Below are 27,449 nucleotides of genomic sequence, written 5' to 3'. Positions count from 1 at the left end.
AATCACCAATCGTCGTCACGCGTGTGTAAGAACAAGGGAACAAGTGGAAGGACACGATAGCCTGCGATGAAAACAAATTTGCTAAGACGCGAGAAGCTCCTTTGTATTTTCGCAAGAAGATAAAGATTCATTTCAAGGTATTTTAATTCTCATCCATTACTCTCGGCAGCGACTTCCGAGCTGGCTCCGTGTAACGCGTCCGCTGGTCCCCGGGTGGGGACGGCGAGGAGCCGGGTCCGGAGCCGGGGAAAGCTTCCTGACGCTTTCGACGGAGTTTGTTTTTCTTTTTTTTTTTTTTTTTTTTGCAAGGAGGGAAAAGAAAGATGCCGTTCGGAAAGCTTCGAGACCTAAAACATTCTCCTGAGAAATCAGTAAATTACTACTTGGTTAAAACAAACAGACCAGGAATCGGGAAATAAGTGGTGGGAGGTGTCGCGGTTCCCGCCGTCGTGCGCTCTCCCCGCAGGTGGCTACACTGGGCTCCCAGCCCTGCAGACGGCTCAGGGCTTCAGAACTCGGGGTTTTGGGTTTTTTTTTTCCTCCACCAGTAAAGGGGAGGGATTGAGACTAAGTCACCTTTAAAATTTCTTCTGGTTCACACGTCGCCGCCTCTTTTTGCTGATAAGACGAGGAGCGCGTGCAGACTGTCTGCTCTCGTGTTGTTCTTTCCGAGGCGTCTTCTACAGTCTGAACAGCGTCAGCCCCGCACGGACAGACCCCCCCCCCCCCCGGGCCAGTCTCTCCCGTTGATGGGCGGCTCGTCCCCAGGGCCCTGACGGGCAGCGGGTGCACCTTTTCCTCATCATCTCACGTGTGCATGTGTTTGCTCACTCGGACAGGAGGTTTTAGGTTGGCTTACGGCGCTGAGACACGGTGTGAACTACGGCGGGACATAAAGAAGGACAAAAATCAATGAAAAAGGACAGAGAAATAGATTTTGCTGAGCTTCTAATGGGAGATAATTACCACAGCGTAGAAATCAGTTTCGCCGGGATTCCCGGGCAGAGAAGGCAAGCAGGGAAGCACGTGCGGCCCGTCACTGGCTTACGTGGGAGGAGATGCGTTCTGTTCTGATTTTAAGCATCAAGTTAAAAAAAAAATGAGTTCCTGGGAGGGTCTTTGTACAAAGAAAATACCAAGTATCGGGGGCAGCCCCCCCCCCTGCTGGGGGGCTCAGCGGTCGAGCGCCTGCCTTCGGCCCAGGGCGTGACCCCGGGGTCCCGGGATCGAGTCCTGCATCGGGCTCCCTGCGTGGAGCCTGCTTCTCCCTCTGCCTGGGTCTCTGCCTCTCTCTGTGGCTCTCAGGAATAAATAAATAAAAAAATCTTTAAAAAAAGAATACCAAGTATCAGCATAGACAGCCTTGCGCTGAACGTGTGGACCCCACGCGTGCACTGCTTCTCTAAAAAAGCCTGAACATTACGTATTTGTTCTTGCTTTAAAGTCCCTCTACCTTTATTGCCGCGGGGCTGGAAAACAGAGGGAGGAAAATGCCCACAGACCAGCTGATCTCTTCGATCTCTTCGTGTCGGCCGACGGGGTCCTCTTCGCCCCTGTGCCAGCGCGGTTTTCCCGGGGAAGCTCAGCTGGGCTCCCCGCGCGGCCCCAGGCCCCGGGGTGCGGGAGCTGCCCGGTGCAGCCTCGTGATCCCAGTTACACGATTCTCTTAATTTTGTGTCCCTCTCATTTCCTTCACACCCGATATCTCTTCTTGTTGCTCCACGGTTTTTACCATTAACTTCTAACTCTCCATTTTCAGACGTACTGCGATTTAGCAGTCATTTGGCGCCATAAACACGCTGCGGTGAACGTCCTTTCTGCGTCTTGCTTTTCCTATTTTGGATGATGAGCTGCGTTGAGTTCCCCACGTCAATGCTCTTACTGAACGTCATGCTGGGAAGGGGCCTCCAGTAGTGGCCGCGATGAGAGCCAGCCTCTTGCGATGTGTCGGTGTGTTTGTGTTCAGAAGGCTGCTGCTGTGGCACCCGTTACGTTTTCTGTGTTTTCTTTCTTTTTTCCACGTTCTGTGTTTTCTGGACAAGGACCTATGTATGTGAGAAATTTCTCTCTCATTTCAATTCCAGGAATAGTGTTTATTTATTTTTTATTTTATTTTATTTTATTTTATTTTATTTTATTTTATTTATTTTTTTCTCTGGTTTTGGTTTTGGTTTTGAGTCACAGCTGATGTTCCGATTCTTCAGGGAATCAGGTGACTGGCTGGATTTCCCTCAAGGCCCGAGCTGCCAGGAATGCAGAGAGCCCCATCTTCCGCGAGCAACCAGCAACCCTGGATCCGAATGCAAAGCCTGCCGGCCTTGTTCCTGGAGTAGCATCCTCCCCTTCACCTTTTGTCCTCCTTCCTTTAGTCACTTACTCTAGATTTTCTTCCATTTTTTTTATTTATTTATGATAGTCACAGAGAGAGAGAGAGAGAGAGAGAGAGAGAGAGAGAGAGAGGCAGAGACACAGGCAGAGGGAGAAGCAGGCTCCATGCACCGGGAGCCCGACGTGGGATTCGATCCCGGGTCTCCAGGATCGCGCCCTGGGCCAAAGGCAGGCGCCAAACCGCTGCGCCACCCAGGGATCCCGATTTTCTTCCATTTTGATAATTTATGCAAGCCTTTGAGTCTTTCTGGAACAAAGCATGCATGCAGCGAAATAAATGCATGTCAGTATTTGGGTTATTTCCTTAGGGTAACTTCTGAAAAGTGGAAGCACTGACTCTCATGTCACATTAAATCTCAGCCCAGTGAAAGATTTTCTGTAGGAAACTGAGATAATATAATCCAAGCATGTAAATTCCTGGTGATTTATTGCAGATATAATACTGAGTGAGACGTTAGAGTCCCGAGAGGAATAAAGAGTCAGCTTGTTTCCTGGAGACCTTCTCTGCAATATTAGATGATGCAAATGCCGTTTTCATGGGAAACTGTGGGAGATACTTCCCAGTTATCTGGAAAAATATTCAGTGTGACAATTACGCATTATTAATCAAAGAGATGCTCATTTTCTTTTCTTTTTAGTGTGTGTGTGTGAGTGTGGGCTCTACACCCGGTGAGGGGCTCGAACTCACTGCCCTGAGATCAAGAGTCGCATGTTCCACCGACTGAGCCAGCCAGGTGCCCTGAGATATTCATCTTCTTAAGGTTTAACTTATGTATAAACAATACAATTGACCTGCCGTTCTGAGACTGTAAGAGCCAGCTTTGAAGGAGCGTTGCTTACTTTTGGAAAGAGTCAGACCGTAGGGGTCTTGAGGGTAAGACCAACGTGGTTCTCAAAAACGTCATAAGTACTTAGTATATGGTTCAGGCTCACGATTTCTGGGCTACGTGATACGGAAGGGACCGTCGATTTTTGTGTGTCAGGGGACTGATGGTGCCATCTTTAACTTAGTAAAGGTCACTAGTGATCGCATATGTCCTCAAACATTATTTTTAGTAAGTTTTCCTACGTCAACGAATGAAAACATTCTCTCTTAATTGCTCTTCACTTAACTTAGCCTATCAGTTTAATAGAGGTACTGACCAACGTCCACGGCACCCTCAGCTAAGCCTGGCTGGAAGGCGTGTGTCCTTAAGGATCCACTAGTTGAGATGGATGCATAAAAATAGTCGCTCGTTCCCTTTGGTTGTGTTGTGTGCCGGTTTTTTTTTTTTCCCAGATAAGGAGGTAACAGCTCTTCCCCACGATACTGCTTTAATATTTTAAGACAGATGTACTTTCTCCTTTCCAAACTATTCATGTTGGGATCCTACTCTATCTGCTGTAGAACAATATAGAGTGTAAAGTGAGTGTGTGTCTTGAATTCTGTTTTATTCTACATATATATATTTTTAAAGATTTTATTTATTTATTCATGATAGACATAGAGAGAGGCAGAGACACAGGCAGAGGGAGAGGCAGGCTCCATGCCGGGAGCCCCACGTGGGACTCGATCCTGGGACTCCAGGATCACGCCCTGGGCCGACAGCAGGTGCTAAACCGCTGAGCCACCCAGGGATCCCCTTGAATTCTGTTTTAGTGGAGATACAATATAATAGCTCAATTAAGTGTTATTTGCTTATTGGCATAGACCAGCCGTAGCATGATTTCTGATAGCCACGGCTATCTTCGTAATAGTTTTGAAAACTACTAATAAACGGGAGTTTCCTAAGCGCAAGAGCCCTCTCGCACCGAATTAATAGCAATTTCGTCACTTAGTGCCTTTGGTGGCCATTGTTGTGCAAAGAGTGGGAAATTTTACTTTGAAAGTGGCTCCTTTTGGTCGACAAAGCTATTCGATAATGCTGATGTTCTAATACAGCACTCAGACATTGCACATTTAGATGTATCTATCATCCTTTGTGAATAATGACACTCAAACTATCCCTGTGGGGGTATAGAGATAAGATCATTATTCTCATTTTCTAGATAAGGAAACTGAAATGAAATTCCTTGCCTAAGGTCAAAGAACAAATCACTGGTGGAATAAGATTAGGGCAGCGAGTTCTTGATTTTCAATCCGTTGTTCGATCATCTAAGCCGTAGTGTTTTACTCAGGACGGGAACAGATTATTATCAGTCAGGAGGAATGAGGCTCTGCCCAGATGATGCCAGAAGATGAGCTGAAAAATGAAAATCCGCTCAATCAACCATTTGTTTATCTATAAAACGCCAGACTGCTCATTTCGCCGATATTTTTCACTGGAGCTACTAGCTTGTCTCCGTGTCTTGCAGACACAGTCTCTAGCTTTAATGTTCTTGTTGTATCCTGAAGTCCACTTCTGGAGGTTGTGTCTTTTACGGATCTAATTTTGGAATATCTTGGAGTTCGTACTGATTTATTTAGCAGGTAACTGAGTAACACGTTAGTGGTGTGGTGCAAGGGGGACAGAGCTCCTTGGAAGCGCTTTTAGGCGAACACTCAGCACTGCTTTGTGTAGCGTCAGACACACCCTTTCCTACCGTCAGGGACAATCCCAGGTGAGGAGAATGTAAAGTTAGGAGAAAGCTGAGTAAGAAAGCTGGACTCCTCTATCTGCCATCAACCACTTAGGGAAGCACTGGAGCCTGGCAAAAGGGCCGCAAATGGGAGATGCCATCCCCATCGCACAGATTCCCCCCGAATTAGTTGCCCCGGGTGTGAAGGTGGCCGCGTCACCACGCGCCCTGTGCCTCGGCCCTCACAGAAGTTCGTGAGAAGACGTAGTTGAATCCTTTCAACGTTCAACAAACCCACATCGTCCTCCTCCTTCATGCTTACCTACACCTCTGCAATATATCCTAATTCTTGGACATGTTCTGGTAGATTAATCTGTCGACAGGTGAAACATTTTCCCCAGGTCAAACGGCATAAATGAGAGTCAAGATGTAAGCTCAGGATGCCTGGCCTTCTAGCTAAATCCATTCAATCGTGATGCTCCTGAGTTTGTTGATGAATGGTTCCATTACGTTTTATAGTTAGCCTTATGGTTTTTGCAGATGAACTACTAGAATGCTTAACTAGTCTGAGCTCCGTCACTGACGGTGAGAATGGCACAAACATGATCATTCACCGATAGTCTGTAGAATTTGCAATAGGTTTGGCTCAATCACAAAGATCACAGTGAGCCAGAAAAGGAATAGCAAAAAATTCATCTCTCCCTAATTCCGAGACCCCCGGATTTCAATCTTTATCAGGAATGACCACTCGCAAATGTCTGGACTCACTACTAACAGATTAAAACCACTTTTAAAAGACAATCATATATTTTGGACTTGATTACTCAAGGATATAATATTAAAAGTGCCTTCACCCTGATTAAAAGGTATTGAATTTCCTCGATGTAGCTTCTGTGGTCTAATTTGTACGTTATAGATGGATGGATGGATGGATGGATAGATACATACATACGTACAGTCTTCCAGTCAGATAAATATCTGGGCTGTCAGAGATGGAATAGTTATTTCTGGGTTACGTATGCTGCAGAAATATAAAAAATAGATATAAATTTGAATGACTGTTCCTCTAATAGTATTTATATTCTGGGGCGAAGAGTGTTTTCCTCCCTTTAAAAGTAAAATTCAAAAAAAAAAAAAGTAAAATTCCAGGGAAGTTTATCTTGAAATATTTGCATAAATACCTATTTAATTTTGCAGCAAACATCAGAAGCTTATATTTCACTTCAAATTCAAGAGGTGGTGAATCGTCGTCCATGCATTTAGCAAATGCTGATGTTATTTGTTAACTCTGTGCCAAGCTCTGATTAGATTTTGGCTCAAAACAGCAGAGCCCCTGCCATCAGGGAGCTACCTCTACTGAGATCACTACATTCACTATTATTATTATTATTATTATTATTATTTAAGATTTTATTTATTCACGACAGAGAGAGAGAGAGAGAGAGAGAGAGAGAGAGAGGCAGAGACACAGGCAGAGGGAGAAGCAGGCTCCATGCAGGGAGCCCGACGTGGGACTCAATTCTGGGACCCCAGGGTCACGCCCTGGGCCAAAGGCAGATGCTCTACTGCTGAGCCACCCAGGGGTCCCGATCTATTGCTTTTTCTATTAAACAGAATTACTTTTATTGTGCTTGAGAACTCTAAATGTATTGCAAAGTATTGGTTTTTACAGTTGAGGCTTGAAACCTTGACAGAGTTGGCAAACATTTATTTAGGCTTTTTTTAATAATCAATAACAATTGCCAAAGCCATATCAATCATTGTGATTTGCATCCCTTATTAAGAAAATCACAGGGAGTACTTTAACCCTTCAGTCGTTTATTGATTTTAGTCTCTAGCTTGGAAATCTTTAGATCTTTTGTGGCACATCAAAAAAAGGAATTCCTGCTTAGGTCTAATTTCCACACAGTCCACTTCAGGTTGAAACCAGGTATTGTTCATCTTGTTTAAAAGAGGGGAATTTAAAAAAAAGGGGGGGGAATTTTTTTTATTGCTTCCAGTCATTTCTAATTATGACCCTGTTGGCTTGCTAGACATCTCAGCTATAACCTACGCACTTTTCTGTTTGATAAATGGCAAAGCTTGAATTCCCAGGCCAATCATATATATAAATTGCAGGTATACGTTCTATTTAGCTACCTTTCTACCTCTAATATTTTTATTACTTTGTGGAGAAATGAATTGGGCTAATATTGTTGACAATCCTCCTTGATTTTTTTGCTAGACTTTTAATCCATATATAGGAGTTGTTATGAGCTTAGCTGTACATCCTGGTAAAACCCTTCCATTTGGTGATGATTTTACAGGGCAACTAACATTGTTCCAGGAGTCAAGGTCAGTGGGAATGGTAACTTGACAGACCAGGGAGTCCAAGAATGTGTTGCAGATACTTCAAAAATTGTAATTTAAGTAACTTATATGGTGGGACCCCCCCCTGGGTGGCTCAGGGGTGGAGCACCTGCCTTGGGCTCAGGTTGTGATCCCAGGGTCCTGGGATTGAGTCCCGCATCGGGCTCCCTGCGTGGAGCCTGCTTCTCCCTCCGCCTGTGTCTCTGCCCCTTTCTCTGTGTCTCTCATGAATAAATAAAAAAAAAATTTTTTTTTAAAGAAGCTTATATATGGCTTTTGGAGAATCCAAATGTACTCCCACCCTCCGCACTATAAAAAACTAAAATATTTTTCTGTATGCAGATGATGTGACTCTTTTTTTCAGTTTTATTGAGGAAACAAGAGCATTATAAGATATTTAAAGGGTACAATGTGACGATTTGATATACGTATACTTTGTGAAAGGATTACTCCCACTGAGTTAATTAACATATTCATCACCTCACATATTTACCTTTTTTGTAATTTAGAGAACATTAAAGTTTTTTTTGAAGTTCTGTTTTTTTATTATTTATTTATTTATTTATTTATTTAATTTATTATTGGAGTTCAATTTGCAACATAGAGCAAAACACCCAGTGCTCATCCTGCCAAGTGCCCCCCTCAGTGCCCGTCACCCAGTCACCCCCACCCCCCGCCCACTTCCCTTTCCACACCAGGGTTAGGGGTCTCTCATGAAGTTCTCTGTTTTCTTAAAAAATATTTTATTTATTTATTTGAGAGAAAGAGCACAAACAGGGGGAGGGGCACCAGGAGATGGAGAAGCAGGCCCCCCGCTGAGCAGGGAGCCCAATGTGGGGCTTGACCCCAGGGTCATGACCTGAGCTGAAGGCAGGTGCCTAACCTACTGAGCCACCCAGGAGCCCCTAAAAAAATTCTTTTAAACTGATGTGTGACATATGTAATAAAAGTACACGATTTGTAAGGGTTTGGTTTGCTGAACATTCAGAAGGTGAATATACCCACGTAAGCCAGCATCCAGTCAGGAAAAAGAGTCCTACTGACCCGCCAGTCTGACTCCGAAATCAGTCGCTCTGCTAGTTTTTAAATAATAGTTTTAAGTAATGTTTGTGAGATTCATTCATGTCGATGCATTTATAGTTTATTTACAAACCTGTATGGTATTCCCTGGACAAACATACAACAGTTTCTTAGCCTCTCCTACAAGTTGATGGACATTTGGATCGTTCCCCGAGTTAGACCCTTACAGACGATGCTGCTAAAAGCGTTCTTGTCCATGTGTTTTGGCGCACATATCACACATTTTGTTGGTTATACGCGCTGGAGTGGAATTACTGTAGGAATGATTATGTTAAACTTTCGATCATGACAGTTTTCTAAAACGACCGTGAAAATCACACTTCCGTCGCCTGTGTGTGAGGGTTCCAGTTACTCTGCTTCCCTGGCAACACTTGGTATCGTCTGTTTTTTTTTTTTTTTTTTTTTTACTTTAGCTGTTGTGACACGTGCAGATTATTTTGTAAGGAAAACCTTGTCCCAGCCATCAGCGCGCCCTCAGTAGACCTCCAGGCCGGGCTGAGCTGTCTTCTACTCAGTCTTCTTTCCTTTCATGAGAACACCGCTCCAGGTTGATGGGTTATTGAAGCCCAAGTTTCTGTAGTTAGCAAGGAATTCAGAATAATCTGTACGCCTGGCAAATGCCGCTCAGTTCTTAACAGTAACTTTGCTAAATGAAAGAGCAGCTTATGAAGCGCATTAGTCAGTATTCAAATGCAAGTGCTTTTTCTTTTAAGATTTTATTTATTTATTCATTCATGAGAGACAGAGAGAGAGAGAGAGGCAGAGACACAGGCAGAAGGAGAAGCAGGCTCCACATGGGGAGCCCGACGCGGGACTCGATCCCGGGACCCCGGGGTCACGACCTGGGCCAAAGGTGGGCGCCACACCGCCGAGCCCCCCAGGGATCCCTGCAAGTGCTTTTAACGCCACCTCCCACCCCCTTCACACGCTCGCTTAAGTGAAAAAGGTGACTCGTTGATTCTTCTAGCCGAGAAGCGAAGCTTGGGGCTCCCGGGCTAAGCTTCACTTTCCACACCAAGGAAAGGGCTGCTCGGCAAAGCGTGTCCCTGCCTGGGAGCGAGGTTTCACCGGTGGCCCCAGCTCCCAGCCCTAACAGACACGGAGACAAACGGCCACCGTAACAACAGGCACCCAGAGAGCCTCCTGGCACAAGCCCCGGGACTGAGTCCTCGTGGCCCTGGCCGTACGTTGCTTGGCCCAGGGCTGGCCCCGCACCTCTGGGCCACCTGCTCTTAACAGAGTGCGGGTTCTTGGAGCAGCGTTGGGTGCTGCTGCCCGGGGGAGGGAGAACGGCTGGTGGCAGGCAACCGCGGCGGAACGTCCACTCCGAGTCAGAGGATCTGAAACCGGGTGTGCGTCTATGCCTTTAGCTGTGACAGCACTTGGCCGTGGACGGAGCAGCGGCGCAGAAAGTAGTGTGGTGGCTGCACCGTGCGGGCCCTGGGGCTCGCTCCTGGCGTCGCGCTTGGACAGTGTGTTAGCCCGCGTCTAGACGGCCCTGCAGAGGCGCTCACAGTGTTGCCGGGAGTCCTGAGGGCACTGCTCCCGCCATCCCGTCCAGCTGTGGGATCTCCTGGGAGACCATTCTCCGTGGTCTCTGGCCCAGGTACAGCTGAACTGTTTCTAAACAACCTTTGTGATCTTATCCTACGGTGTTTCTGAAACGGATAATGTTTCCTTCTTTGCATTGCTAGTAGGATAGAGTCAATTTTTTTTTTTAAGTGAGCTCAATGCCCACTGTGGGGCTGGAACTCACAACCCTAAGATCAAGAGTCGCCCGAGCCAAACAGGCGCCCCTAGAGTGAGAGTCAGTTTAATGGCTTGTTTTAATCAAGTCCAATAGGCCTCCAAGCCTAGCTTTTTTTTTTTTTTAGTGATGACCTCACTCCTTTATTTTTATATTTCCTTTAAAATGTGATTTCCCAGGGCAGCCCAGGGGGCTCAGCGGTTTAGCACCACCTTCAGCCCACGGTGTGATCCTGGAGACCCGGGATCGAGTCCCACGTCGGGCTCCTTGCATGGAGCCTGCTTCTCCCTCTGCCTGTGTCTCTGCCTCTCTCTGTGTCTCTCATGAATAAATAGATAAAATTAAAAACTAAATAAAAAATAAAATGTGATTTCCCAATTCTTTTCCCTTTTGATTCTGCTATTTAAGCTTCCTGAAGTCTTCTCTGAAACCAATTTGCGAAATAAGTAGAACTTAGGAAAATTTCGTTCCGTGCATTAAAACCATGACCACAAAATAAGTAAATCTGCTTGGCTTTGGCAAGAAGTGTGTTATTAACAGGACTTATTTTGGGTTCCAGTTTTAGACGAAAGGGTTGTGAAGCACTACAGAATCAGAAGACTGGACGAAGGGGAGTTTTTCCTTAGCCAGAAAAGAACGTTTCCAACGCTGAATGAGTTTGTGAGCCACTACACCAAGACAAGCGACGGCCTGTGTGTCCAGCTGGGGAAACCATGTTTAAAGGTGAAATGCTTTCAAGCTGTGTTCCTTTTGAAGTTAACTTCTTTCCTTCAGATACTGGAGTCATGAGATCTTTCTGTTCAGGGAAAAAAAGGTCATTCGGTCACCCGAGGCACAGATAGGCAAACTGTGGCCTACGAGCCGATACGGCCCCACACTTAATTTTTAAATCTTTAAATTTTAATTTTATTTATTGGAACATAAGCTTAATGCTCGTTCATTTACAAATTGTCTTTGATTTTTCTCTGTACAAGCAGAGTTTCACAGTTGCATCAGAAACCTCACGGCCCACAAAGAAACTGAAATATTTACTATCTCATCCTTTTCAGAAACAATTTGCCAAACTTTGCCCCAAGGCACTCACTAGAGACAGGGTTAGTCTGGTATCCTGCCCCTGGAGCACTAACTGAGACGGGTGGAGGGAGAAAAAAGTGCCCACAGATAATTCTCATGTAGATCTGTATTCAAGAATATTAATGTGAAATTATTAGACTCTACCTGGTTGAGTTGTATGCATAGAGGTACCACTTAACTACCTGTTCTAATCGTTTGACCAGGTCAAAAAACATTTATAGGATTTATCCACATCTATCATTATTCAGTTGTTGCTTGTTTTACCCAGACTTATTTAAAGTTAGGTGATGGCCTTACACTGTCGCGGGGCAAAACCTCAGCTCCTCATTAGGGTTCGGGCCTCCCATTCCCTGTGCTTTATGTCTGGATGATCAGCGAAGGGCTCCTGGTAACGTCTGACCAAAATTTTATGGAAAGTAGAAGCTGAAGAATTTTGTCCAGTATGTAGGGAATTCACTGACTTAAATCTTGCCGAGTGAGCCTGCAGTTTTGGTATGAGTATGTGCGTGTTGGGTGGTATGGGCATGACCCCACAAGAATATGTAAGCTCACGCTAAGAATAGCTTACCTGATGCAAAGATGTGGCTTAAAAAATACTCAGTTTAGCCAATATTGTTGAATTCTGGTGGGGGTGGGGAGCAAAGTGTTCACAAAGAAGCGTTCACCCTCTGTGTGCTCAACATGCTGATGATTTGGCGGAGGAGCTAAGATACTCTCTGACGGTAGATAGTGAACTAGACTATGAACTCTAGGAGGGCCGGGGTCTCGTTTTGTTTACAGAATGGCATCTTGCTGGTGTTTGAAAAACATGTACTCACTACATGAACAAGTACACGAATGAACGGACAAATGAATAAATGAATTTGAAACAAGATGAAAATTTTAAGTGTGCAAAAATATATGCTACATATGGTAAATGCTGTAGGCCAAAGGATTTGGGAAGTCATTGCGAAGGAGGTGGAACTTCAAATGGGCCTTAAAACTGGGAGGATTTAGCTAGGCAGAAAGACAGGAAAATCGTGCCAGGGCCGTGGGAGGGTGGCATTGGGTGTAGGGTGGGCCAGATGGACATCATTGCTTCCCATTTTAAAGCAATTAGAATAGAATGTACAAGGTTTTGGTTTTTAGAAATGGCATCTTTTTAAAAAGTGCCCAGGCTATTATTTTCAACCAAAAAAAATTGTCTTTTTTTCTTATAATTATTGTAATTATTCCGTGAAACAGATACAAGTGCCAGTGACTTTTGATTTGTCGTATAAAACCGCGGACCAGTGGGAGATAGACCGCAGCTCCGTGCAGCTCCTGAAGCGGTTGGGATCTGGCCAGTTTGGTGAAGTGTGGGAAGGCCTGTGGAACAACACCACTTCAGTAGCAGTAAAAACATTAAAACCAGGTATGAGGATGAGGATGTCAAGGGCTAAATGTCAGATGTTGATGTTTAGAAGCTCCCCTTGCCACGGTAAATGTCCAAGGGGTCGCAGGACAGTCAATGCCGCACCAAGCAGATGTTGCGGTCACTTTCTCTGGGCCAGGAGACAATAAAGCATAATATGCTTTATTTATTTATTTTTTAAAGATTTTATTTATTTATTCATGAGAGACACAGAGAGAGGCAGAGACATAGGCAGAGGGAGAAGGAGGCTCCCTGCGAGGAGACCGATGCGGGACTCGAATCGAGGACCATGGGATGATGACCTGAGCCAAAGGCCGATACTCAACCACGGAGCCACGCAGGCGTCCGCATAACATGCTTTAGATCGTAAGGGCAAGAGCATGAGCCTGCCATCAGCGAAGGCTTAAAATATCCCCAGTGTAAGATTTCCACCAAGCATCTCTTCTCTAGAGTTAGAATTATCCCTCTTCCCACTTTTTTCCTAGCCTTTGTTAAAAATACTGACTTTACTGAAAATACTTAAATCAATGGAACCTTGGAGATCTTCAGGGAGAAACAATTTTGTTAAGTACTAACTGTTTATGGCTGAAAGGTAAAATGGTCCACCTAAAAGCCCTCATGTTTGGAAATGTAGGAACGATTTTTTTCTTCCATCTTCCTTTTTCCTATCGTGGAAATTAAAAAGACGCTAAAATCATATTTATTCAGCTCGTCATTAGCCCTTCTAATTTAAAAGCAGGATAAGAAAATTTATTTATTTGTTTGTTTATTTATTTATTTATTTATTTATTTTAGGATAAGAAAATTTAGAAAAAATCAAGTAACTTTCCTAAGATTTACTAGTAATATGAGCTGGAACAAAGTTTTTTTTTTTTTTTTGGAACAAAGGTTTAAACTACTGTATGCCTCAGTTTTATCATTTGCAAAAAAGAGGGTAGAAACAAGGCCAACCTAACAGGATTATTATGAAGATTGAATCAGGTCATTAGTGCAAATGCTTTGAATAACGTCTGGTTCATAGTAAGTGACCAGGAAAAATTGTTCTTATTTTAATTATTCTTATTGCTGTTATTATTGTCGTAAGGTCGGTTGGTGGCAGAGCCGACATTTGAACTCCCATCCAGCACTGTGGCATCACCCCAGGGAAGTGACATTTTATGAAAGTGCAACACTACTGTGGTCGCCTCACATCTACGTCTGATAACACGGGCGGGAGTAATACCCAGAGGCTAGAATATAGTTCTCTTGGGGACCTTCACGCTTTCCCTAACCCAGAATTCCTAAGGTTTAGAAATTCTCCCAGTGGCAGGAAGCGAGCGTCCGGGTATCGCCGGGTAGCGGCTGGGGTAGCACCATGGTCCCCAAACTGTGTGCCGAGGCACGTCGGGGCTGCACGGGGAATTTACGGGGATGCCTCAGTATATTTAAAAGTTTTGGGGTCAACAGCTTGAATAGCACACAGTTCGGTATTAGATCATGTTACATTCCTTTTGCTGACGTCCTATCTTCGCGAAAATGGATTTTGGGTGCTGACTGACTGGGACCACATGCCAAGACCCACGCAAAAATCAGCCTGGAACAGGAGATGAGGGTGGCAACGTTCTATCTGTTTCCAAGACTTGAGAGATTGTCCTGGGCCCCGTAGATGCATGTATCTCTTAGTAATTCCAGTTAAGGATGAAATAAAAATTATTTTTTCTCTTGATTTATCTAGATTACCTTTTATTTATTTTTATTTTTTTTAAATTATTTATTTATTTATTTACAATAGTCATACAGAGAGAGAGAGGCAGAGACACAGGCAGAGGGAGAAGCAGGCTCCATGCACCGGGAGCCCGACATGGGATTCGATCCCGGGTCTCCAGGATCGCGCCCTGGGCCAAAGGCAGGCGCCAAACATCTGCACCACCCAGGGATCCCTAGATTACCTTTTAAAATGGATATTAAGTTGTTAGGACACAAGTACTTTTAAAGTAGCTTTGGTTTAACCAAGGAATCAATAGGACTGTTAGATGTTGGCTTAGGGGCATCATGGAGATAGTTACTGAGACAGCGAAGGGGCCCTGAAGTGAGAAGGTCTGGGCCCCTGTGGTGTCATAGTAGGGGCTAAGGGTCTGGCATAAGATAGACCTGAGTTCAGCCGTGGCTCTGGCCTCTGTGACATTGGACAATCTATTAATCTTTCGAATCTTGTCATCTGGAAGTGGGAATTATAGTAGTTCCTACTTCACAGGGTTCTGTGAGGACAAATTGAGTCAATGTGAGTTCTTTTATTTAATTATAAATTTATTTTTTATTGGTGTCCAATTTGCCAACATATAGCATAACACCCAGTGCTCATCCCGTCAAGTGCCCCCCTCAGTGCCCATCACCCCGTCCCCCCCTCCTCCCCTTCTACCATCCCTAGTTTGTTTCCCAGAGTTAGGAGTCTTTCTTGTTCTATCTCCCTTTCTGATATTTCCCACTCATTTTTTCTCCTTTCCCCTTTATTCCCTTTCACTATTTTTTATATTCCCCAAATGAGTGAGACCATATAATGTTTGTCCTTCTCCGATTGACTTATTTCACTCAGCATCATACCCTCCAGTTCCATCTACGTCAAAGACAACCTACAGAATGGGAGAATATACTTGCAAATGACGTATCAGATAAAGGGCTAGTTTCCAAGATCTATAAAGAACTTATTAAACTCAACAGCAAAGAAACGAACAATCCAATCATGAAATGGGCAGAAGACATGAAAAGAAATCTCCCAGAGGAAGACACAGACATGGCCAACATGCACATGAGGACATGCTCCTCATCACTGGCCATCAGGGAAATACAAATCAAAACCACCCTGAGATCCCACCTCACCCCAGTGAGAATGGGGAACATTAACAAGGCAGGAAACCACAAATGTTGGAGAGGATGCGGAGAAAGGGGGATCCTCCTGCACTGTGGGTGGGGATGTGACCTGGTGCAGCCACTCTGGAAAACTGTGTGGAGGTTCCTCAAAGAGTTAGAAATAGACCTGCCCTACGACCCAGCAATTGCACTGCTGGGGATTTACCCCAAAGATACAGATGCAGGGAAACACCAGGACACCTGCACCCCGATGTTTCTAGCAGCAATGTCCACAGTAGCCACACTGTGGAAGGAGCCTCGGTGTCCCTGACAGATGATGGATCAAGAAGCTGTGGTCTATGTATACAGTGGAATATTCCTCAGCCATCAGAAACGACAAATCCCCACCATTTGCTTCAATGTGAGCTCTCAGCACGTTGGCCTCAGCGGGGATGCCCACCGTCCTCCGGAGGGCGGGTTCGCTGGTGCAGGATTTCCGTCTCAGCATTCACACCTGCCTTGTAAAGTGACGGAGAAGCACTTTTGAGTGACCAGATGTCACGTGAAGCACTCCAGGCGAGGACGACCTATTCCAGCACCTGGGATCTTCTCGATCACTGCATACGTAGTATTTTGAATCCTAATCTTGTTCACAATTGAGCCTAAGTTTCATTTCCCAGATCCAATCCTTCTTTTCCAAAAACGAAGCAGCTAGCTATCCATCCTAACATTGTTCTCTAGGGAAGGCTTTCTGGAGGTCAAAAGAGAACAACAACAACAACAAAACATCACATTTCTTATATTAAAAAAAAAAAGCCACGATAGTTTTCTCTCCAACAGGAATAATTATTATTGATTTACAGTGCAATAGCAGCAAACAGCTTTGGTGATTGGTTTAATGTCTTCACTTCACTGGGGCCATTAATCAATCTTAGCAGCTATTTATTGCTTAGCAGACTACCACGCAATAAAGACGAGCCTGAAATCAACTCCCACAGTAGCTTTGACAGGCAAAAATTAATATTTAATGTTGCATTACTAGCTGGGTTGAAATTGGGTCTCTGCTGTGCGGCTGGTCAGCCGTAACCAGCGCGGCCAGGGAGTGCTCGGAGCAGCCGTCACCCGCAGAGGCTCCTGGTGTCCCGGGGCCTGGCTCTTGTGCATGGTCTGATTTGGCAATGATTCGAGTGTCCTGCATTTCATGAATCTGATGGCCACCGAAGCATTAGGGTAGAAACATTTGGTGTCTACACATTGCCTGAGTGGTGATCACAATTGCTGTTACCCCTGGAAGCTTCATGAGTCAGATTATTTTGAGGGCGGGGTGGGGAGACTCCCATGATAACCGTAGTCGGCCATAGGCCAAACTAATTGAAATAAGAAGAAAGTCCTTTATTATGTTTTAGGCGCCTCCTTTATTCTCAGCCCCCGTTTGCCACTGTGATTCAAAACTTTAATCCTATTTGATTATGTGGAGCAAACCCACGATAGAGATGGAATTGAGGAAGCACGGAAAATCATGATGGAAATGAGACTAGGTCATTTTTCTCTACTCTCCCTCTTTGAGTCCTTGCCCCTCCCCTCCACAGTCTGAGAAAATACTTTTAATTGATCCTTTTGGTTTTTCCTAGAGTTTGCATATTAATAATAATACAAATAACGGCCAATAGTCATTGAATGTATACATGCCCAGTATTGCTCTTTCCTGGTGATGATTTTGCAATATCGGTAGAGTTACTGGCCACGTTTTGCAGACGAAGAAATGGAAGTTCAGAGACCCTTGGTGACTTGCCGAAGGTCACACAGTGAGCTAGGATTTGGTCAGAATCTGGAATTTGACTAAGGCTGTGTTCTGGACGTCGATGCTCTCAAGGGAATACCAAAGGATAGACTGCCCAGACGCTTCATGTGCAATGATCTGCAAGTCACATGTGACTCTTCCTGACTTCATATTAATAAACAAGTTGGAGCGTTATCTCAGAATGTCAAAGCTTTTCCATGCCTGGGTTCAAATGTCAATCATGACGATATTTCATGAGAGACAGGTGAATGGAACAGTCTCTTTGAGCATCAGGGGAAATGCTATTTGCACTTTCCACAGCAAGTGCTGAGATGCGGAATGACAGCGTTCCTTCAGTTACAGGAATGTCTCGGAAACATCATATCCTAAAAAATAATGAAAGATTTTAAAAAATTACTGATGAAATGTAAACTCCGGGTGTCCTTCCTCCTCTCAGATTTTATTTGTTGTTAACTACTTGACGCTTTGCATGGTAAGAGCTGAGCCATTAAAATACAATTTAATTGTAAGTGAGCCTTCAAAATAGGTCCCAGGACTGTCTCCCTTATCATTGTGTTAAGCTACTAAGAGTCTGATCACAGATGCATTAATATAGGAGAAAAAGCTGAAGATCCATTTCAAGTTAGACATATAAGGCTGGGGGGAAAAACACTGAGTTTGGGGTAGCCCTCGAATGTTTTCTACGTGGTCCATGCCATCTATCCCTGTAGAAGTAAGGACATAAATATGGCAGACAGTCATGGCTTCAGGATGGTTATCCAGCTGTCCCCACAGTGGGGACCAAGGACACGGCAGCGATCAGTTCCCTGGATCCTGGGCCGGAAAGCTCTGGCCGCAGTAATTAAACATTCAGTGTCCTCCAGCCTTCATGGCAAGGGAATGTCTTCTCGTTGTGCTCTCAATTTGCTGGCCTTGTTTTATCAATTAGACTGTCAGTTCACTCCTTTCCCCCTCATTTTTCATATGGACCTGAAACAACCTCTCTTCACCTGCGGGTCATAACACATAAATTACACACCCTTGATGCACCCAACATCGGTTATTAGGTTGCCCGGGCCAGACGGAGTCTCTTCTTTGACAAATCTGAAGATTTGTGACACCAATGCTCTTCCTTTACTGAGAAGCAGGAAGCAATCTTGGTGATTCCCACCAGACTGCTGTGAGGATAGGAATGCCTCGATAACGTAAAGTGATTTCCTCCTTTTCTTGTTTCAGGTTCAATGGATCCAAATGACTTCCTGAGGGAGGCACAGATAATGAAGAACCTAAGACATCCAAAGCTTATCCAGCTTTATGCTGTTTGCACTTTAGAAGATCCAATTTATATTATTACGGAGTTGATGAGACATGGAAGTCTGCAAGAATATCTCCAAAGTAAGCTAAAGACTTAATAAAAGGAAAAAAAAAGAGGAATTTAGTTTAGCTAGTCCTATAAATGTCAATTTAGCAAGCCTTCTATAACCCAAAGGATATTTGCTGTGTGTGTATCTATGAGAATGAATGGCTTAGCATTGAGTGGCTCAACGACATTTTAATAGGATACACACCGTGTACCAAAAAGAGGGAAAATATTCATGTAGTGAAGAACAAATTGTTCACAGTAGGCATATTGGAGCACGAACCTGAAGAATGGATGTTTTTTTTACATGATGCTTTGTTTCTTACGATAACTAATGGAACATCAGTCACGAACCTGTTTATTCTATGGCCCAGAATTAGGGGACGTGGAATACTTTTGGGGAAAGAGAGGTACCCTCATTCTTTTCCCGTCGCCGGTGTTTGGCAGCCTCGTACTGGTTGGGGTTTAAAATACTTCCACTGCTAGGCAACATTAGAATTTTCAGACTGAAGAGCAGAAATACCCTATTGCTTTATTTCTGCATCTGCTTCCTGTAGTCAGAGAAGACTTAAGGGCACTGTGAAATTTTGATGTTTATTACAAATGAATAATTTAATACGCAAAAATATAATGAGTATTAAAATGAGATGTTCAAAGTAATGGAGATCAAGTACTGAGAGAATAATTCATGCTTAAAAAAGAGACTTTTTCCTATGCTTTCCCGAAATGTCAGAGTGGGATTGATAGAACGTGTATAGGTAAAGGGAGGTGAGAATAATAGAACAAAGATATTAGAAGGATAAGAGTATTCTCTGATTTCAGGGTGGCTTATGAGGCTGGTGGTATTAAATTGCAAAACTGGAGAAGAACAAAGAACATGGGCCTGTTAAGTGCTGTTAAAAAAATATTCCTAGCTCCTTTGCATAAAGGTATCGAATTTAACAGTGTCAGAATGTGTTAGCGACCAGAGAAAGACTAACCTCAGCCATCAGACCCCTTTTGCCTATTCCCAGGGACAAAAGTACTGTAGTCATCTTGAGTCATCTTTAACAAACAGGCTCGGTCAAGGTCACTCGTGCCACTCACGGTGGTAAATCTAAGCGTCAGTTCTCGGTCCTCAGACCTATTTGCAGCATTTATTTCAATGGACTTGAAGTGAATGGAAACACTTCCTTCATTTGGCCTCCAGGACACTTCACTCCATGGCTTTTCCTCCCGTCCTCTTTGTTGGCTCTTCTCCTACCTGTGTAATTTCTCTCATCTCTCGGACCTCTCAATACCTTGGAATTTTGCAACATCACTAGTTCCCTTCCGAACCTCGGTCTCAGGGTCAAACAACATTTATGTAACAAAGATTTCTCAAATTACATCCCTCCATTACTTCAGAATCATAAATCCAGCTCCCTTCTTGACCACTCTACTTGAAGGCTTCCCTGGACAGCACAGGTGTGATGCAGCAATACCCCCTTCCCCCAAATCCCAGAGGCACTTATTCCTCGCTCATGCTACGTGTGCAAAATAGATGTGTTGGTGGCTCAGGTGTTTTGATCACCTCGGCGGGGGAATGGGATGGGACCAATCTCGTTCTGGCTCTTAGAGCTCCAAACCAGGAGATGAGAGATGACTTCTGTGCCCTTTTTCATTTGGTCAAATCAAGTCAGGGGGAATAGGGAAGTACAATCCTCTAACATAGTTGAAGAGGAGAAAAAAAAATAAAGGTTTGTGAAGAGCCAGAATTTCTACTACATGTGTCCGTTGAAAATCTCAAAACCACGTGCCCAGAACTGATCTTCTATTATCCCCAGTAACCTGCTACCCCTGTGGTCTTTCCTTCTTTGACGATGTCAACACTCAGCCTAATGTCTTGGGTCGTCTCTACTTCTCGCAGCTTCCATCTAACCAATCAGCAAATCCAACTGACTTCTTTCAAAATATGCCGAGGACGTTGCCACCTCTCAGCACGCCCACGCTGGTCCAAGCCGTCATGAGCTCTCTCCTGCAGGTGCCGCTGCCTCCTAAGTGGTCTCCCTCCCTTGGTTCTTGCTCCTCCCAGTCTCTTCTCAATGCAGGAGTTGGAGAGATCCTGCTAAAATGTAAATCAGGCCGTGGCCCACCTCAGCCCAAAGCCTGAGTGACGCTGGTTCTCTCCGTACAAGGTCTCAGGTCCTGCATGGCCGGCTCTCCGTTGCCTCTCCGACCACATCTCCCCCAACGTCTCCCGCGTTCACTGTGTGTCCCTCCCTTTCCCGCTCTTCCTGTCTTCCACGTGTGCTTTGCTTCACGCCCTTTGCACTTGCTCCTCCCTCCCTCTGAACCTTCCTTCCATTAATATCCATGAGCTCACTTCCTCACTTCCCTGAAAAGTCTTTCCTCAGAGCTTCCTATTATGGTGAGTCCTTCACTGGTCACCCTCTGAATTCTAAAATTTAACCTCCTTCTTCTACCTCTTTGTAGCCTTCTTTCTTGCTTTTGTGTTTTCTTAGCTGTTGGTCATCTTATAATGTGGGACTTTGTTATGTGGCCTTATTGTAAGTATCCTCTAAAATACAACTCTTTGAAGACAGAGATTTTTCTTTGTTTTCATGATAGTACAGTGTCAGGCACATAGGAGGTGTGCACTAATTAATTACGTGTTGAGTGAATGAATGAAAAAACTAAAGGAGAAATTGAGTGGGGCTATTCTGAACCTAAAATGATCAGGATTCAGGGTTTGAGCCTGTTTTGAGACTCTTGGGTCAGCTTGATGGGATCCACTTAGGAATTATGGACTCCTTTGGCATTGAGGATTTTTGAGGTCTGTTGATGTTTTATTCATGGGCGAGCACATATCTTGTCCGATTCTGGGTTGGGCCTTTCAGGGTCAAGTTTACCAAGGCCTTCATTTGCCAAGAAACTTAGTAGCCACGAGGAATAATGAAGAGATGCTCGTTACGGACGATCCCTTCCCAATCAAGAGGGCTTACATTCAACTGAGTGATCTTAAGGTGAATCTGCCACTCTTAAACAGCCCTTCGCGTTAACTGTTGTACGGTGAAAGACTCTTGAGTAGTGGAACATAATTGAAAATATTTTCTTGTTGCAGATGTAAGTTGTCACAGGCCGGTGAACCTTTATATCAGTTTTGACAACTGGCTGTTGTATCAGAAGCGTGTTCTGAGGTTTACTTAGCCAGTTCCTAGGCCACTGCATTCTTTCATGGTAGGAAATGTGTTATTACTCAATTTTCTTCTCTATTGTGCCTGTCAGTGAAAACTTTTTATATCCACTGTAATAGGATTAGATGTCGTATTTGATAGTTGAGATGACATACGTATTTTTCTATAGAACCATCTTTGTAGTCCCTAAGCTTGGCTAAATATTTTTTTTTTGTAATAAATTTCTCCAAAATGGAAGAGGCTTGTCAAAAACTTTAGTATTGAGGGTAATGGATGTCAGGTATTTCTTACTGAAATTTAAAGAGAATAAATATCTGCCTTTTTTTTGCATTCATACATATTTTTAAAAATGAAAGTCAGCACGTTGTTCATCATTGTCCGTGAGCTTGGACATGATTGGTCATAAGTTCACACCTAAGTGGACTGAAGTAGGCCAGGAGTGTTTTCATCGAGATGCTCTTTAGCCAGCTCCAACTGTAGCCCCAAGATTCAGGTGCTCAGCAATCATGTGGGAGGCAAGTTTTAGGGAGGAGTGTAGCAATGTTTTTAAGAGCATGAGATTTCAATCTCAAACATGTCTGAACTTGAATCTCCGCTCCACACCTTCCTACCCATTCTTCTGAGAGGCAGAAACTCCTATGAAAGGGGCAAACAGTAACAATATTTACTTCATATAGTTCTGAGTATAACATGAGGCGATGTAGTGAAAATCAACCATATGGGATAGTGGCAGGAGAAGTGCTTGTATATTCAATTTTTTTCTTTAAAAAAAAAAACCCCACTGTATAGTATTTACCATGTGCCAGGCATTTTTCTTTCCTTTTAAAGATTTGTTTGTTTGTTTATTTATTATTTATTTGAGAGAGAGAGTGCGCCTGAGTGGGTGCAGGGGTGGGGGGAGAGGAACAGGAGAGAGGGAGGGAGTGAGGAGGGGGAGAAGCAGACTCCGCGCTGAGTGCAGAGCCAGAGGTGGGGCTCGATCCCACGACCCTGAGATCATAACTGACTGATTAAGGGTCGATTGCCTGCTTAACCACCCAGGTGCCCCTGCCAGGCCTTTGTACGAGTGTCGTACAAGTATTAACCAAGTTCATTCTTCTGACAACCTGGTGAAGTGAGAATGCTTATGGTCACCATCATTTCCAGCTCGTGGTGGAAGAAGCTGAGGGATCATCTTTTACTGAAAAAAAAATGGCATCCATAAAAAGACACATTATGTGGTATAATTGAGCATTAATTAAAAGTGAGCGAGTCGACAGCAGCACAGCCACTGAACAAATCAAGAATGAGAACCCCCGAGTGCCACCTCCTTGGCAGCTCCTCACCGTCCAGAGGGGCTTGGTTATTTTTTTCCCTTAACTTGCACGTTCCTCTCCCAGAGCCCCGTCGTCTTCCCTTCTTGACTGGGGTTTGGGAGTTGGCTTCTCCTCTTGCTGCCTCCGTGTCCTCAGCTCCTGTTCTGCCCTCAGCCTTTATCCCCCATCTCCAGTGACTTTGCTCTCCCTGCCACTAAGGTCACCAACGCCTCCCCAGTAGCATTTGGTAGGTGCCTTTCCGACCTTGTCTTGCTGGACTGTGGAATTGGACAGTGGTGGTGAAGTCACTTTCTCAAGACCTTTGTTGGGATGCTCCCTTCTGGTTTTCCTTCTACTCTTCCGGCTGAGTCTTCTCGGTTTTCTTGGAGGTTCATCTTCCTCTGTCCTCCCTAAATGTCCGTGTTTCTCATGATTCTATCGCTTCCTAAGAGTCTCACCTGCCTCTAATGGTTGAGTCCTACCCATAAGCTATGGTTGTTAGCTGCCCGCCCTCTCTTGGGCTCCAGAGCCATGTGCCTGTCTTCCTTTAGGCGTTTCCAGCTGGGCGATCCACATGCATCTCTACCTTAGCAATTCCTAAGCTGTTCAATTCTGTTTAGGCAGCAGCAGAGGTAATAAAAACAGGTAGGAGCTACTGAGTTCTTTCTAGGCGCCAGGCTCTGCTTCAAGTGCTTTACACGTACTGACTCATTTCACTTCTCATTCTAACAACTAATCCCAGACGGTAATTACAGCCGCCACGCTACAGGTGAACACACTGCGGCACAAGGGCGTCAAGCGCCTCGCCTGAGGTCAGGAAGAGGCAAAGCTCAGATCCAGACCCTGGCGCTCCAGCTTCAAGCCAGTTTTCTAACCCCCGAGCGATTGTTGCCTCTCACGTTAGAATTTGCGTCTGAGACCCTTGACCGTGAAATTCAACGCGCTTTTGGTAATATTTGCCTTATTGAGTCAGGGGTGATGATGGTTTGGATTTACATGAGACCTTTTCAATTCTCCAAAGATCTGAAAGCATCTACTAACAGGATAGCAGCTAAACGGTACCCAGGGACGGCTGACACCGCACAAAGCAGCGCAGAGGCACTTTGACCTCTCTACGAATGATCACACAGACTCTGCTGCTTGACTTTCCCACACGTAATTATATAGGATGCGTAGAGGTAGAAACTATGTCTATTAAAGGCATGATCATGCCTGGAGAGATGAGCAAACTATTTCTAAAAAATAACAGGCTTAAAAAGGGAAATAAAAAAAAAGTGTATCAAGCTTAATGGAGCACAGATATATGCGTTTTATAACTACCGATAGACCATTTTTGTCAGTGGGCTAGTTTTTAAGAACAATATGATAGGAAAAAAATGATGGAAGAATGAGAACTTTTCATCGGCTCAGCCATGCAAATTAGCATTATTTTATAGCTTCAAAGACTAAAACAAACTATGAAATGTTTGAAGGAGCTCTAGAGGCAACCACGCAAACTCTTCCGTGAAGCGAGGACTCAGCCATGTGTGCTATGGAAAACGGCCGTAGTTGGACTCTTTCAGATGTTGAGAGCTGGGTTCGAATCATGGGATACCGTTGTTTCTTTCTGTGTGTACGGGGAGAGAGGGCCACAGCCTCGGGGTATATTTGGACTCTGAAAATTGTTGCCTCATTAACCTGCCCAGGAAATGGATGGTCTGTATTCATTCTATTTCTTCACTCAACAGATCAGTGCTACGGCGCTTCATCCCCCTGGTAGATCATTCATCGCACTTCTCAGAACTGACTTCAATAATTCACATGTTCCCCAAGATAAATGTCTTACTTTCTCTTATTGCTCAGATGACGCCGGAGCAAAGATCCACCTGAACCAGCAGGTAGACATGGCCACACAGGTTGCCTGCGGGATGGCTTATCTGGAGTCCCAGAACTACATTCACAGGGACCTGGCTGCCAGGAATGTCCTGGTTGGGGAGCACAATATCTACAAAGTGGCAGATTTTGGACTGGCAAGAGTTTTTAAGGTGAATTTCGTTTTGTTTCAATTAGGTGTTGGCACGGGTCAGAAGCCTAACATACCAGCAGCAGACTCATGGTTTTACTGTTATTCTTCAACACAGGGTTTCCCCCAGTTCTGTGGTCCCACAGTTCAGTAGCCCAAGGCCTTATAGATAAGCCATCTCCTGTTTCTATTTCTGTTATTGTTGTTGTTTTCTTTTTTAAAATTTTATTTAAGTTCAATTAATGAGCACGTGATCCGTTATCGGTTTCAGAGGTAGAGGTCAGGGACTCATCAGTCTTCTATAACGCCCAGTGCTCATCACATCAGGTGCCCTCCTTCTTGCCATCACCCAGGTACCCCGCCCCCTGCTGTTTCCATGTCTTCACCAAGGAGAGAGAAACAGAGAGAACGGTGCCTAACCCGATGGGAAAGTATGTGATTAAGCTTGTGGTTGAGTGAACGATCTGCTTTTCAGTACCGGTAGGCTCTGTTGATGGGCCTCGATGTTCCTGACAAAAAGCAGCGCATTTTGTGAAGTTACCCCTAGATCCGCCTCTGCCCACTTAATGCCAAACGAATATTCGTGCTGCCAGAAGTCTTCAGCAGTCGCTGACTTTTGAATCCTGCCCCTCTCCCCGTGTCATGACGTCAGGCCGAGAGACAGAGATACAAGAGATACGCTAGTAGGTGTTTTGGTCTGAACGTAGTTTTTCATTTCGACACTGTGCCCTACGAACATGGGTGTGGAACGTGAACCACAGCATATAAGTGATTCTCTTTTGATCTTCATGAAGGCATCATCTCTTTTTAAAATAAGTTAATTAGAACCCCAGTGACTTGATATATTAATTTAGATCATTTGGATCCTACTTTTCAGTATTAGGAAGTGGTAACACGGTCATTATTAAAGGCAGTGGCTCTTCAATACCAGCAGTAAGTCTGAAATCAGACAGACTTTGCTTTCATTTTTTTTTTTTTTATTCACTAAGGACCAAATGCTAAAGACCATCACACATGAGTTCTCCCCTAGGTAGTAGGGTACGCCTGTCAGTGGTATTTTTAGCACATAGTAGGCCCTTAAATAATATTTTATTGACTCCTCATAGATTTCTCAGACTTAGAAGCCGGGTTTGGAATTTGCTACTGTAATTATCCGTTGAACTGAGCTCATTTTGAACCTCTTTTCCTCTGAATTTTAACGTGAAGCAGGTTACAGATGAATGAGGGCAGGAAAAAAATATATATATATCAATTGAACTTGGCTTGATTCCTTAATGCATTAACAGGTAGATAATGAAGACATCTATGAATCCAAACACGATATAAAGCTGCCAGTGAAGTGGACTGCGCCTGAAGCCATTCGTACTAATAAATTCAGCATTAAGTCCGATGTGTGGTCATTCGGAATCCTTCTTTATGAAATCATTACTTATGGCAAAGTGCCTTACAGTGGTGAGTAATTAATTCTGAAGTGGGCCTTTCTGCTGCAGGTCACTTACTTAGGTGTGACTTTAACTGCTTTGCCCAGACTTGGAGGGCAGAGTTATGGGGCTGACCACACACCACATGCCTGTGGGAGCCTAAGAGATAAAATCTGATGACGATGATTTGCATTAATGAGGTGGTTTATTGCCTCTTTCTCCTTTGCTCTGGAATTGCGGCCTTATAGACACCACTGGCTGCAAGATTTGGTTTAACCTCTGCAGCCTGGGAAGGGGATGGTCGACCTCCTAGCTTCACCAAGGAAATCCGTTTGCTTTGTAATCTTGAATATAGTCATCTATGAGTTGACGGCCCTGACCTTTAACTTGTTTTTTGTTGGTCCTATTCTATGATTATTTAGGCCTGACAGGTGCTCAGGTAATCCAGATGTTGGGTCAAAACTATAGACTCCCTCAACCTCCTAACTGTCCGTCCCAGTTCTACAACATCATGTGGGAGTGCTGGGATGCAGAGCCGAAGAACCGGCCCACGTTTGAGATCCTGCTTTGGAAATTTGAAGACTATTTTGAAGCAGACGTTTCATTTTTGGATTACAAATAACTTCGGAAAATGAACACCGAAGAAGAACATTTAATAATGAAGTAACAAAGGAGTGCAATAATCAGTCCCGAAGTGCAACCTGATCAATCAACTGCCAGGAGAGCTAACCTCGACACGCGCAAGGGATGGGGTCAACCGGGCCACGTACTATGAGAAAGATTCTATGTGCGCTTTATTGACTGGGCGACACCGCAGGGCAGTCTCCGATGGCATCAAAATCACACACATCAGCACAGCTCTTTTCCTTTTAAAAAAATACTTACATTTCTATTTATTGTTTGAAATACCGATCAAGAGGCTCAACAGATGATAGTCAATTTTTACTCAGTGACTGTTGTAGCATTTTCCTGTTTACTGATTAAAGTGGTTATTCATTATTCCTCGGGTTGCTGCATCCCATCAGCCTCTTATCATGAAGG

The 27,449-nt window shown here is 44.3% G+C and overlaps 1 protein-coding gene across 1 annotated transcript in view; it reads left to right on the top strand.

Annotated features, from left to right (window-relative positions):
- The window catches only part of FRK (fyn related Src family tyrosine kinase), a 96,799-nt gene extending 69,769 nt beyond the window's left edge, over positions 1–27,030 (top strand). Inside the window, exons 3-8 of the mRNA XM_055329637.1 lie at positions 10,662–10,825; positions 12,401–12,569; positions 18,412–18,570; positions 24,828–25,009; positions 26,274–26,439; positions 26,831–27,030. Of these exons, the coding sequence (XP_055185612.1) occupies positions 10,662–10,825; positions 12,401–12,569; positions 18,412–18,570; positions 24,828–25,009; positions 26,274–26,439; positions 26,831–27,030 (1,040 nt within the window). The remainder of the gene's footprint in view (positions 1–10,661; positions 10,826–12,400; positions 12,570–18,411; positions 18,571–24,827; positions 25,010–26,273; positions 26,440–26,830) is intronic.
- The last annotated feature ends 419 nt before the right edge of the window (positions 27,031–27,449 follow it).

The sequence above is a fragment of the Nyctereutes procyonoides genome, unplaced genomic scaffold (genome assembly GCF_905146905.1).
Source record: "Nyctereutes procyonoides isolate TBG_1078 unplaced genomic scaffold, NYPRO_anot_genome, whole genome shotgun sequence".
Lineage (NCBI taxonomy): Eukaryota > Metazoa > Chordata > Mammalia > Carnivora > Canidae > Nyctereutes > Nyctereutes procyonoides.
Note: the sequence above shows the minus strand (reverse complement) of the source record. Positions and strands in the feature narration are given on the sequence as shown.